General features: G+C 42.2%; 1 protein-coding gene across 3 annotated transcripts in view; it reads left to right on the top strand.

Annotated features, from left to right (window-relative positions):
* Positions 1-307: 307 nt before the first annotated feature.
* The window catches only part of SLCO5A1 (solute carrier organic anion transporter family member 5A1), a 98176-nt gene continuing 83558 nt past the window's right edge, over positions 308-14925 (top strand). Inside the window, exon 1 of one of the 3 annotated variants that reach the window (XM_085855451.1) lies at positions 308-1468. In XM_085855451.1, the coding sequence (XP_085711577.1) occupies positions 673-1468 (796 nt within the window). In that variant the 5' untranslated portion in view covers positions 308-672. The remainder of the gene's footprint in view (positions 1469-14925) is intronic. The other 2 variants (XR_015051372.1, XM_085855450.1) reach the window with 2 other exon arrangements.

Below are 14925 nucleotides of genomic sequence, written 5' to 3'. Positions count from 1 at the left end.
AAGGATGTGGATCTGGAGGAGGGATCCAAGTGAGGAGCGATAAGGATGTGGATCTAGAGGAGGGATCCAATTGAGGAGCGATAAGGATGTGGATCTAGAGGAGGGATCCAAGTGAGGAGCGATAAGGATGTGGATCTGGAGGAGGGATCCAAGTGAGGAGCGATAAGGATGTGGATCTGGAGGAGGGATCCAAGTGAGGAGCGATAAGGATGTGGATCTAGAGGAGGGATCCAAGTGAGGAGCGATAAGGATGTGGATCTGGAGGAGGGATCCAAGTGAGGAGCGATAAGGATGTGGATCTGGAGGAGGGATCCAAGTGAGGAGCGATAAGGATGTGGATCTAGAGGAGGGATCCAAGTGAGGGGCGTTAAAGGCGGGGCGCCAAGCACGGGGGCCCAATGGCGAGCTCTCCCAACAGTTCTGCGGCGCCGCTCTCTGCGTTTCTCTCTGCGGGATGGAGCGGCCGTGCTTCGTGCATAACTGCATGAACTGCCGGTTCTCCCGTGCACTGTCCGCTCGCTCGGAAAACGGAGCTGATCAGGTTTGGGTGCGTGCACGGAAGGAAATCGTGCTGCGGAAATGCACTCAGGAACGCAGCAAGGCCGGTGCAGCACTACCTGGGCTGGCAGTTGGGAAGGACCGCACTCTCCTATGGCACACTGATCCAGAGCCATGGGCGAGCCGGTGCTGGGTCCCACGGGTGTGCCGGACACTGCGTCCTGTGAGTTGGACATGAAGTCCAAAAGCTTGCCAGAGCTGGATGGGCCACGGGGGTCGGCTTCGCGTAGCGTCTCCACCAAGGAAAAAGATAAGCCTCGAGCAGAGCCGAGCCTGTGCGTGTCATGCAAGCTCTGGCATCTGGCGGACCCTCGCCTCTTCCTGCTGTGCCTCTGCTGCATGACCTTCATCCAGGCCCTCATGGTCTCGGGATACTTGAGCAGTGTTATCACCACGATGGAACGGCGATACAGGCTGCGCAGCTCCGAGGCGGGTCTACTCGTGAGTAGCTTTGACGTGGGTAGCCTCCTGGTCGTGGTATTCGTCAGCTACTATGGCGGCCGCGGTCATAGACCCCGCTGGCTTGCCTCAGGTGGTGCGCTCATCGCCCTGGGTGCTGTGTTGCTCACCCTGCCACATTTCATCGCGCCCTCTTACCCCACGCAAGAGGACGCCATGCGGCACGAGTCTGCGGAGACCACCGATTCAGCAGAGACCGTTGCTCCGGGGCTTTGCATGGACCGTGAGCCAAACCGTTCTCGTGGACCCGAGAGCCCTTGGTCGCCGCCTGCTCGGTCATTTCAAAGCGCATGCAAGTGGCAGTCTCCGGGCAGTGGCCATCAGCCGCTCTTCCTGGCACTCTTTATGTGTGCCCAGATACTGGTGGGTATGGGGTCGACTCCGATATACATCCTGGGACCCACGTACCTGGACGATAGCGTGCGAGAGGAGAATGCGTCTCTGTACATATGTGAGTATACCGAATCCGAAGGTGTTGATGCAGCTCGGTGTAAACCCCAGTAATTTGCCTCTTTAACATCACCTGCCAGACCTGTACTATATAGTGTCGCACTTTGATGATTATAAATATGGTGTTTGGAAAACAACGTGACTGGTGGAAACCATATTACCAAATGAAATGGGACAGCAGCACACTCAAACCCCAATCTAAAACTGTGTGACGATCCCTCCCTTACCCCCTCTCCTCCCAACCCCCCAAGCCAATCCACATGTAAAGCAGGATAGGCTTTACAAAAGTGTCTTCATGGAATATTTTGGACAAAGCAGCACTTCCAGCTTTGGAGCATGACTGGTGCAGGCCTGTTCATCCACCTACCAGCATGTATACCAAATCACTCACTCACTGTGTCTGTTCAGGACAATTCAGGAACATAGAACATCTAAAGTTCCAAACTAGAGCACAAACTTAAAGCCAAACAAATCACTCCAGAAAATCACAGCCAATCAATGCCAAGAGCACATCCTGAAATCTAGAATTGACTCACCACAATCAACCACCAAATTTGAACTTACTCTGAAGTGAAAGAATGATGCAATATGAGACCTGATTTCTTACTGAATGATTTAATAAAGTATTATGGGTCGTGACACACCACTGGAAATCGAATAAACGGGTGTGCACTGATGAACCTGAAGATTTCCTCCTGCCCCGTGCCATTAAAGTCTACCAGACTGTTGACCAACTACAAAAATATATATATATATATATATATATATATATATATATATATATATATATATATAGATATATATATATATATATATATATATATATATATATATATATATATACATATATATATATATATATATATATATATATATATATATATATATATATATATATATATATATATATATATATATATATATATATATATATATACATATATATGTGAGGGTGGTGAGCTTAGGATCCAAGGATCCCACTCACAGTTCAAATCCCACTCGGCTGTTGAATTAATACGAGGTGGGGTTGACTGCCTGTCATCCTTCCGAGGTTGGAAAAATGAGTGCCAGCTTGATGGTATCCTGTGTCAGAGTGGCGACTTGTCCAGGATTGTGTCTGATAGCCAAGGAGACTACTTAGGCAGCATCAACGCTCTGCACAGAGTATGGGCCCCATGGATTTGGAATATATATATATATATATATATATATATATATATATATATATATATATATATATATATATATATATATATATATATATATATATATATATATATATATATATATATATATATATATATATATATACAAATGAAGACCCACCCATAACTCACCTATGAATGGAGGGAATAACCAATCAGCTCTCAACTAATCAACTAAACCCAGGTGGCTAGGATTATATAAACAATTGACCCCTCCCACACTCCTCAAGCCGTAGAAGCTGCATAGCACAACCCAAGAAGAACTACACAACGTAAGTGCTCTGCTGTTTCAAACCCTTCCCAGAGTTCCCCAACAAATATAGACGTTCATAGATGTACGTAATACAAATATACATACATGTGTATATATATATATATATATATATATATATATATATATATATATATATATATATATATATATATATATATATATATATATATATATATATATATATATAGCAGATAAATAGCTCAATTAGTATGGTGTTCCCACAGGCATGATGGGCTGAATGGCCTCCACCTGTGTTAGATTTCCTTGTATATATAGTGTGTGTGTGTGTGTATATATATATATATATATATATATATATATATATATATATATATATATATATATATATATATATATATATATATATATATATATATATTGTTACGTTTGAGGGGGGGTATGCATTCAAAGGGTAATTAGGATGTTTAATTAGGTATGCCATGCTGTTCGAGTTTACCAGGATCTCGATGTAATAACAAGCAATTCAGTGGTGATAAGTTGTCTAGTAAATGTTCATTTCTTCAAGGGGGGAAATGATAAATGTCACGTAATTAGATAGGGACACGGGATAGGGTAAGTGTGTCTGCGTAAACCCCTTTTGGTATTCTCTGAAGACTGGCCGTGACGTCACAGGACAGTGCAGAGGATGGCTCCGCCCCGTGATCACGATTGGCGGAAGGCGATGGCGGTGGGCCAATAAACGGCTCGATTGGGAGTGATGAGGACGAAGGATAAAAAGGTTCTGTTCGGGGTCGAAAAGGAAGAGGAAGAAGATTACAACCAGAACGATCATGTTTTTTTGGTGTGGAAGCTGTGGCGGCAGAGAGCGTCCTGGTTGTTGTGCTGAGTCGATCGTGCTCTTGATCGTGCCTGGGAGCCTTGCCGAACCTCGTGCCTCGCTTTGGTTGGCTCTGGGGTTCTGCTGACTCGGAGTGCGGGGTCGGGCGGCGGGCGGACCTGCCTCCCTCTCCTGCTCGCGGCTTGGCGCGGGAGCTGGTTCCCTGGCGGCTGTGGGCGGACTTGGGCCAGGACCAGGAGGTCGACAGCACCGCGGTTTCTCCTGCCCCACCCTGGCGAGAGCAAGGCCGGCTCGTCCGGCGCCGATCCAGGGACAGTTGCGTCCACACCACGGTCCAGCCTGACCACCAGAAATAGCTACGTTTTGTTTGTGTGTGTGTGTGTGTGTGTGTGTGTGTGTGTGTGTGTGTGTGTGTGTGTTTGGCGCCTTAGAGGGATTGAGAACTGTATATTCATTGGAATTGTCTGTGTTTTTCCCCACGCCCGATCCCACACCATCCCGTCGAATCGCCCCGGATCCCTCTTCTTGCCGAGTCTTGTTATTTCTGGTAATTATTAAAAAAACAAATAAACATCATCAACTCAGTGAAAATTATTAAAAAAACAAATAAACATCATCAACTCAGTGAAAAGTGACTCGTGCCATCTTCCTCGTCCCGTTTGCGGTAGAGCAATTAGAACCGCCATGTTTGGGTTATAAACAAATAAATCGCCTCCATCGTTTCGGCTCATTCTACGTTGGCGGGACTGTTCAAGTTCCGTGGACGTCACAATATACATACTAGCAAATACCATCTGTCACTTCGCTGATGGCAGCAGTTAATAAAATAAAATGAATTTATGAAATAAAAATGACTACATCTACAAAAGACCTGCAGCTTAATACATAACAATCCTGGAAACATCGCAAAGTTCAATCGCCTGTGAAATAAACATTGCAGAAAATGCGCCATTTTGCCTGCTCATCTGTGCACGTATCACGTGGTACATCGGTTGAAGGTCCATGCAAACGGCATAAAACTTTATTTTAATATGTCCATTTTTTTTTAACCAGATTTGCTTTGATTCCTTGTAGAGCACATCACGAAACATCCGAAAATATAGACACAGATCTGACAGACACGATGGATAGACAGTCACTCTGCGGGACAGGTCACAAGATCTCGCAGTGAATGCATTGAATCATACAGCTCAATGAATCTGGTAAATTTGTTACGTTCCTTAATTTTTTTGTTCACTCAATATAATTCTCGAAACAGTAGAAAAAGATAAGTTTAATGCTTTGGAAATTTCACATTTTCTTGTGTATATAAGGAAGAGGAACCATAGCTTGCTTGCTTAAAGTAAATAGGTATATCGGCTTAGTAATGAGACTTGTTATTTCTTTAAATTATCAGATTTCACAACAAATTTTGACACTTATTTAATCCGGACGATATCCGATCCTGAAAACCAAAATAATATTTTGATGAGATACTTTATTTAGTCTCCGAGAGAAGATCGTGGAAAGTTGCATCATATAATGCATGAAATCACTCCACGGTCCTAATTTGAAAACTATAGTACTTACAAAAGTGATGTATACTAGGATTCGTAGCGATGATGAACAGGCATTCGATATGAGTGAGGAAAGTGAAAACGTCAACTTTATCGTTAAGAAATCGTTGTGGCCTGTTCCAAGTCATGGCATGGTTGAGCAGGTCAAAAAACATGGAGGCTTCAGACCACAGCCAAGTTACCCAGGAGACACCTTAAGACCCAGAGAGCGAGGTGGCCGAGGATTGCCTAATGAAGGAGATCATTAAATAATGCAGTTGTCTTCAAAAGGGGTGTTTTAATTAACCAAAACACCCAAGTTTCACTCTTGTACTTCCTTGGAGTTTTCTTCGTCTGCATGCAAAGTTTCAGGTTGCTGGGTTTCATGGTTTTGGAGTTATGGAGGAGACACACACACACACACACACACACACACACACACACACACACACACACACACACACACACACACACACACACACCCTTTTATTAGTATAGATGGATCTGGACTAGCTGAGCCTCACACAAATATTTCATGAAAAAATAGAGTATTATGAGTTGCAATATAGTAGTAGGTAAAGGCCCTGTCACACCTTGACGTTTTAGCCAGCGTATGGCAAGGTATCAAATATGTAAAATGCTGGCGTATTTGTTAGCTGAACTATTGATGTTTTTTTCCAGTTTTGGACGTATTCATAATGAGTTGGACGTATGTATAACGTATTAGTTATGTACACAGAACGTTTCGATAACATATTGATAACTTATATCAACGAATGCTGAGCGTGTTGTCGGCGTTCACAACCTATGCCCAACGATAGTCTAACTTATGCATAGCGCGGCAGCGTATCGCCGACGATCACGTGGCGTAGCTTATTAAAAGGCTGCGGCTACACGATTCAAATCATAACCGCACTAGAAATCGAAGTGTCAAGCCGCTGTCACGACTTGACGTTTTAGCCAGCGTATGCCGACGTATGAAAAATTTGCCGAATATGCTGGCACACGTCGAATACGTTATGGGTAAGTTTTGTATACGTTAAGAGCACGCTGAAGCACGCTGGGATACGTCGCAGTATGCCGAGTAAGTCAACAAATTTTCAGCATGTTGAAAATTTTTCGACATATGCCAGCATATGACACACGTTCCGCATACGCTGGCCATAAGTTGTAGGCACGTTACGCAATCGTTGACACACATCGACACACATTATTTTTAGTTACACATAAGTCTAAACACGTCGAGGTAATGTTTAGCATCAGTGTTCCAGACTCCCCGTTTGTTTGTTTTTTTTCTAAGGCATGACGGTGATGTTGACACTTCGATTTCTAGTGCGGTTATAATATAATATAATTAATAGGCTGCTGCTCAACGATTTAAATCATAACCGCACTAGAAATCGGTGTCAACATCACCGTCATGCCGAAGGAAAAAAAAACAAAACAGAGAGTCTGGAACACTGATGCTAAACATTACCTTGACGTGTTTCGACTTATGAGTAACTTACAAATAACGTGTGTCGACGTGTGTCAACGATCGCGTAACGTGCCTACAACTTATTGCCAGCGTATGCGAACGTGCGAGTCATACGCTGGCATACGTCGAAAAATTTCAAGCATGTTAAAATTTGTCGACGAGCTCGGCGTACTACGACGTATGCCAGCGTGCTCTTAACGTATACAAAACTTACCCATAACGTATTCGATGTGTGCCAGCGTTTGACAAATTTTTCATACGTCGGCATACGACGTCGGCAATTTTCATACGCTGGCTAAATCATCAAGGTGTGACAGGGCCTTTACACGACTAAACATTACTCAGGGTTATCCACAAAGAATGATGGAAACAATCTGACATTCAAAGGAGGAATGGAGAATCAGTAGCCGGCAGCTCATGTACAATTTGAGAGGCTGTACATAATACGTGTGCAATGTGTATGTATATCTTATACTAGCAAGGTACCCATGCTTTACACGGGAGGGGATGGACAGCTGCTGACAGCCAGTTTGTGAAGAACTTGGGCAAAAAAAATGGCAAAACTACAAATGCCAAATCCATGAATGTCACCAGTGGAAACCCTCACATAATTTCTCCATTCTGCTTTAAACTCAATCTCTATATTTTAATTCCAAGCAGCATCACTCCAATCTCAAATTAAGACTACACCATTAATATAACAAAATACAACATTACAAGCATTCGTGAGGTAAATGAAGATAAACACCGTTCTGACGTTACATTCAGATCAGGACAGCTTCGCGCGGATCGAAATTCAAAATCATAATTGTATTGAGGAATTTATGAAACGTCCCACCCACCCCAGGACACCGGCTGGGACCCCAAAACGTTCACAAAAGCTTTGGCAGGGCTATCCCCAAAACTGAGGGAGTGGGGACAGTGGGGCTGGTGGGGATGACGGGGATGGCGGGAATGACGGCTATATAATATCGATATTAAAAACTTAAGGAAGCGGCATGCCTAAGAAGCCTTCAAACCCATTGGCTGGAGAGCTGACTTGACTTGAGTGCTTAGGCAACTTGGTGAGCGCTATTCAAGAAACTTGGTAACTGAACACACCCCCAACCCACTGATGAATTGAAATTCATCCGAGCTGCACAATGCGATGTATTATATTGATGCACATATGCAGTCGGCATGTTTTTGCTTCATGTACGTTAGTCGTGTTATTTGTATTTAGCGACTGAGGCAGTGGACTGTTGCCAATTTACACCGCCCAAATAAAGGGATGAACGATTTGTATAATAAATTAAGAATTAATTTTTAGCTCGAGTTGTCATTGCTTCATGTGCCATGTTGAGAATTAATGACATATCCCCTTCACAGGTAAGCCGGGTTATTGTCCCGAGCATGCAAAACAAAAAAGCATTACTTTTTGATTCATGTCCGACCGTTTGTCCATCCTATCAGTTTATGATCGAGGATCATCTTATTGAAATCAAATGTTATATTTTGAACACGAATTGGAACATGAATCTTGGAAGTTTTACCGTACTTTGGCTATGAATTTGGCCCTATCGTGCATGTGCAGAGAGGAGTGAGATAATATTTTTACTCTGTCCGCCTGCCTTGCAGTGAAACAAAATTGAAAATCATTTCAAACAGGAAACTTACTGTTTTAAAGGATGTTATAAAAGACATAAACAAAAGGCAGGAAGAACTAATGTAATGTGTTAAAGAAGGTGGTGTAAAAGACACTGCATCAACAGCAGTAAACTTCTGGAAAAAATACCAAAAATACCAAGAGCGGGAATATGGGTAAGATCACTGAAGATGACATAGGATGAATCTGTGCAGGGAGAATAGAGTGGTGTAATAGATGCTGGGTATAACAGCGGTAAAACCCAGAATCCTATTATTTTTTTGCTTTTCTTGAGCTTCATAGGGATCATCAGAGCTTGCAACTTAGTTAATAAGGTGCACACATTTTAGATTTGTGAGTACAATTACTGCAGCTCCATGAATTGTACGTTGCTTGCCACAAGAAGGTGCCACCCTATTCATGAATGGGATCATCAGTGAGATGAGCCAAGTTTCCCAAGGATTTAGATCCGACAACTCCGTTTGGATATCCACAATATCAAAGTTGGTGGTTTTAATTTGAGCAGTCATTTCCCCTTGTTTTAGAGCACAACCACAGATTTTGCAGATCCAGATTTTCCCCGTCACACTGGCATGCATAAACTCAGGTAGCCAAACTTTCTTAGATGCTTTGCTGTCCTTACTGATGTTGAATTGCAGTACATTAGACAATGATAGCAAGTACACATGTAGTCAGCCAGGACCTTGTTTGGTTGCAGCAATAAAAACCTCAGACACGTGCTTATACTTTCTGTACCGGAGTCTCTTCTCCTTTTCTTAGTGGGACTCCGACAGCCGCATGGCTGTGTGGGCCTGGGAATCTCGCCGTCTCCTCTTCTCCTTTGCTAGTGTTGCTTTGTGTTTCCAAGCACGATCTTTACGCATTTTATTTTTGAACCTTGCACAACAGGCATGATGGTGTAACCATACAATGCCGATGGATCAAACGGAACATTTTCGAGCTGACGATGCTCCGCCGAGATGTGTTTTTCATCGGCATCGAGGTTTATCCATACATTTGTGCAATTACAAACCTTCTGCCAACTCCTCTCAGAAAAAAAATGACAATTTTGGAATAATCTTTGATAGAAAGATGCACCAAACAAACAGGGCTAGCCACCACCATATTTGTCAAAATAAAGAATCTCATACAGTTATGCAGCCCTCAGGGCATGAGACAGCGTTGATACTGATTCTCATAGTTTGCCCTCAGAGCATGAATATTTTTCGAAATACAGTACTGCTAAACGGAAGGGTTTTGAAAGTTGTAAAAACGGTGCTTTGTGTTCTACAGTATTCAAGTAAATAATTCAATTAAAATAAAAGATTGTAAAGGTCGTCTAAAAAAAAAATCCTGAAGTTTACCACCGTTGACGCAGTGACTATTACACTACCCAATCTAACATGTTACATTAGTTCTTTGTGCCTGTTGTTTGTGTCCTTTATGACATCCTTAAAAACAGTAAGTTTCCTGTTTGGAATGACTTTTAATATTGTTCGACTGCCAGACAGGTAGACAGAATAAAAAAGTATCTCCATCCTCTCTGCGCATGTGTGATCAGGACAAATTCAGAGCCAAACTACTGTTAACTGGCTAGTTTGTTTTCCGATTCATGTTCAAATCTTGTAGGGGGGTGGGGGGTGGGGTATGTTAATCAAAATATAACATTCAATATAAATAAGTTGTTTCGCAATCATAAAATTACTTTTGTGGACAGACGGAGACAGACAGACAGAAGTGAACCGATTGCTTAACCCCGCTTCTTGCTTTATGTGTGCGGAGTAATAAGCAAGAGCAGACACATTCTCAGGTGATGTTTAATAGGCCACTTCCCAGCGAGCTTCTTCAGGACGATAGACCCCCGAGCTTCGGCACGTGCCCGCTTTTATTCCCGAGGCGACCACTCATTTCTGATCACGTGCCGGTACACAAGGTAAATTGAGGACCGTTTTTATTTTGTCAAACCATGAAGCAGAACCGTCCCAAATGGAACTTAACGTGGTGTCACCACGACACCACTCTTAGCAGGGATATGGGTTGCATGCAGGTCAGTGGTTGACGCCAAACAAAGTCAGTCTTTATCAGTCGAACATTCCTAATTCACAGGGGTTGAAATGGGCAGCACATTCATTACATATTGAAATATGATTGAGGGAGGGGAAGGTGATTCATTGCTACTCATGTTTGTGATTATTATTGGATACATGCCAGATAGCATGATCATGGGCTATTCAGCAGGAGTGGAAGGTATTGTGATGAGAGGAAGGGATCCTGTGAATGATCACATGGTATTTTTGTGCACATTTTGCATGTTGTACCTGTGCACAACCTCCTCTGAAAGATGACATGACATCAAAATAATCCACTCGCAATGCCTTTGGCTGCATTGTTTGTGTATGTGAGTCTTATCTGTTTTTGTAGTGTGCTCGGAAGTACATGGAATTGGGGAATACCTCTTGTAGCATCTGGCTTTGGAGGTCAGCTTGGAAATGGGATCTATTGAGGGATAGGTCTAATCAGATGTTTAAACCAAGGAGGTTGAGAGATGACATTTCTTACAGAATTTTTGGGTTTAAAAAAAAATGCATTTAGCTAATTTTTGCAAGGTCAAGTTCTAATCTTTTGTTCCATTCTAATCTTCTTCAGACAATACAATGAGACAATTCAGACAAAGACAATGCCTTTTCATCTATGCTGAGATATATTAACGCTGCAAGGTCCACGTCCTTAAGGCTATATTCCTGAACCCTGAATCTGATTAATCAGCCATCGCAAGAGACTTCCCCCTCCTGAGACCACAAAATTGCAACAAAGCAGCTACAGTGGCAAGAACATTGCTATGGCAATCACTAATTCACATTACATCACAAATCCTCACCTGCACAAGGTCACCTTGGTGGTATGATCAACTATAATACACTAAAAATAATCTTTAAACCTCTCTCTGCAGATGGGCTCAAGATAAGGTTTAACTTATTTATACAGTGATTATCATTAACTGTCTGTATATTGGAAAGACACTTCCGATTTGTAAATCCTCACATTTCGAGGCATTTGTTTGAAATAGATGAATACTCAGGATTTACGGTGGAAGTACGTGTTGGTGCAATGATTATGGAAAATGACCTTTTCTTACATATTATATTTCAATTTTTGTAAGTAAATCTGTTTTGTTTATCGACAAAGACATCTTATTTTCAGTGCATAGCATCTAAAGCTAGAAAGGCACTCTGTAGAGCACGTACCTCTGCCAGGCTGAGCAGTTAACGTTTTGTATCCGCTGATAGGCCGGATCCGGATCCAGACTTCCAAAATTGAGTTGGCTTGTTCTTGTCACCTCCCCAACTCATCCACCAAGTTTGTCTGAATCACTCCATGACGTTTTGAAATTTCATTCCATACATCGTTTTGGTGATTTCTCTCGATGGTGAAGAAGAATCGCTTTAAAAATTTGACATTCTTGTATCCGGATTCCAATCTTCACCGAAACTGAATCAATTTGTCAGTCATACACACCCAACCTGTCCACCAAGTTTTGTCTGAATCAGTCCATAACGTTTTGAGATATCGTGGTATGTATTGTTTTTAGCCCTATCACTCAATGGTGAAGAATCACTGAAAAAAATTCTCGGATCTGGATCCGGATCTTCAACAAAATGTAATTATTTCATCCTCGTCACACACCCAATCTGTCCACCAAATTTCGTCCAGACAGACGTCTGCAACCTTTTGAGATAACCCCTTCACAGGCAGACAAACAAATAGGCAGAGGTGAAAACGCAACCTCTGCCTACCTTTGGTGGCGGAGGTAACTAGAATGGCACTCCTTTGAGGGTATTTACCCCCTGGATCACCTTGCCAAAATGGTCCCAAAATGAGACCCACTCTGATTGAAATGTTGGACCTAAGCCTTACCCAAGGTGATTGTTATAGTTGGTTGTGCTTTCCCTCTTAAGTACCGTGCACTTGGTCCTCGCTTAACATCGTAGTTGCTTTCTCAAAAGATACTACTTTAAGAGAAAATGGCGTTAAGCGAATCACATTTTCCCATGAGAACTAATGTGTAAACTGGAGTTAGAAAAAAAAAAAAAACATTAAAAGTTCAAACACTCTACATAATGAATTAACATTTGAAAATAAAATATATTTCAAAATATAAAATAAATCGAAATAAGATCACACTCATCAGTGATGGCTGTGGAAGTTGTTGGTTGGGGTGGGGTGGAGGGAGAGTAGTGGAGTTATTGGGACAGCCCAAGCGCTCTCCCGCTAATAAACCGCTTGTTTTCCGGCATCAAAACCTCTAATTTATTTTCTCAACGAATTGTTTTTCTTGTTTTTTCTTTTTGTCGGACTCACTTATTGAGCATGTATGACTCGTCTTTCTGAGGGATTGAATCACACTTCAAACAATATCAAAATGGTGTGATACAACGGTTCAGCATCTACTTACGCCTCTACATCTACGTGACCCAAAGTGGTTCACTGTGGTCCACTAGCAAACGATGTCATAGCGAATGTCGCCATGTTAAAAGGATACAGTATATGTTCCCTATTGTATCAGTAACGTTATAAGAAAAACAACATTAACCAAATCAATATTAAGTGAGGAATTACTGAATTTAATTCATTAGTACACCCACTCCCTACAGGAGCATCAGGTTATACATCGAATGAAGGTCACAAATGGGGTGTAAGGATGCCGGGGGCAACAACACACATCACACTTGCTCAAGACCTTTATTAGCTAAAGATCATTTAGCCGAGCTAGCAGCCTACCTAGAGGCCTTGAAAGTCGAGTCGGCTCATTTAAGGTCGTCTGTGGGTGATACGATAAGCAAATAATGCTTTAAGAACCTCCCTTTTCAGGTTCGTGTTAAACACCAGCAGCGACTGTATAAAAAGGTGTTCATACATGGTTGTGGTTTATAACATTGTTGACTAACAATTGCCATGATAAGCTATTAATACACATTAACACAGTTTGTCCAAGGAGGAAAAAAAAATCTCTTGGGGAGGAGGGATGTGATTAGTATTCATATTGTTTTGTAATAACATTAATACTGTATAATGCTACTATCATTAGTGTTGTTATTACTTTTGGATTCCTAGATCTGGACTATTATCATTCATGTTGTTCTTACTTTTGTTATTAGAAGCGGCCTTGGAAAAACCCCACTTAAGCTTTCTATACACCTGAACACGGATTTTGCCCAAGACGGAAAATCCCATTGGGGAGGGGGACAAGTGAAGTCGCTAGAACCTCCATCATGTGACCCTTAGTCCTCCTGGCAAGTTTGGTTGAGATTGGACAAGAAACGACTGAATTACAGTAAGACAGATAGACAGACAGACAGGCACACCAAATGACGTATCTTAGTGAGATTCTATTGCACTGAATACTGTGCATCATTTTTGGCTGTATGCAATTTAAACCTGCAGCCATTTGCTTATGTGACTTGATTGTGATGTAGGATCTGCTCATACTTTCCAGGAACTCATGAGGTGGGGGGAAAAAGAGGGGAGAGAGAGGTTCTCGTTTTCAGTATCTCTTCTGGGGCTCGAATCGTTGTTCAACAAACAGCACAGTATGCTGGACGTGTGTATATTCAGGATGTCCATAAAGTCCTTGTGCAACTTTCAACTTTTACAACTTTTGGATGTAAACATGAAAGAAAGAAACTATAAATGGTGCATGAAAGCATAATTCATCAAGTTCTTACTCGATACAGTTCAAATTTTTAGTGTTCAGCATAACCGCCATATTTTGTAATACATCGTTCAATCCGATTCTCCAACTTGTTGAAAACATTCTCCAATTGCTGCCGAGTAATTTCATGAATTGCATTTGTGATCGTAGAGTTACTTCATCCAAAGAATGAGGTTTTGATGAGTAAACAAGTTTTGCAAAGCCCCATAAATTGTATTTCAATTGGGACAGGTCAGGCGAACGAGATGGCCAAGCAATCGGTCCACGTCTACTCATCCAGTTGTCTGGGAAGACGTCGTTCAAGAACCATCACACATTCGAAGCATGGTGGCAGGTTTCCTCATCTTGCTGGTACAAGGTGATGTGTGAAACATTTAATCGTCGTAGTTCGGGAACCAAATGCTGTAATTGTGGTGGTTGACTTTGCGACTGATGCAGAATTTGCCTCATCAGAAAATGTCAACTCGGCAAGGAGGAGGAGGAGGAGGAGGAGGAGGAGGATATTGGGACCATATTCTGTGCAGTGTTGATGCTGTTTAAGCAGTCTCATTGGCTATTGGGCACAATCCTGGACCGGTCACCACTCCGACACAGTATACCAGCATGCTGGCACTCATTTTGCCGACCTTGGAAGGATGACAGGCTGAGTTAACTCCACCTGGAATTAATTCAACATCTGTGCAGGATCCAAAGCCCGCCACCCTAACCATTACGCCAACACCAGGCATACTCGGCCAGAAACCCAGGGAAATTGTGGATTTTTAACATGAGCAATAACAACATTAATTAATAACAACAACAACATTCGAAAACTTTGATGAAATTTGCTTTCAT

Source organism: Eptatretus burgeri, chromosome 14, assembly GCF_056783735.1.
Source record: "Eptatretus burgeri isolate ZD-2024b chromosome 14, Ebu_testis_v1, whole genome shotgun sequence".
Lineage (NCBI taxonomy): Eukaryota > Metazoa > Chordata > Myxini > Myxiniformes > Myxinidae > Eptatretus > Eptatretus burgeri.
The sequence above is the reverse complement of the archived record's forward strand: the minus strand, read 5'-3'. Positions and strand labels throughout refer to the sequence as shown.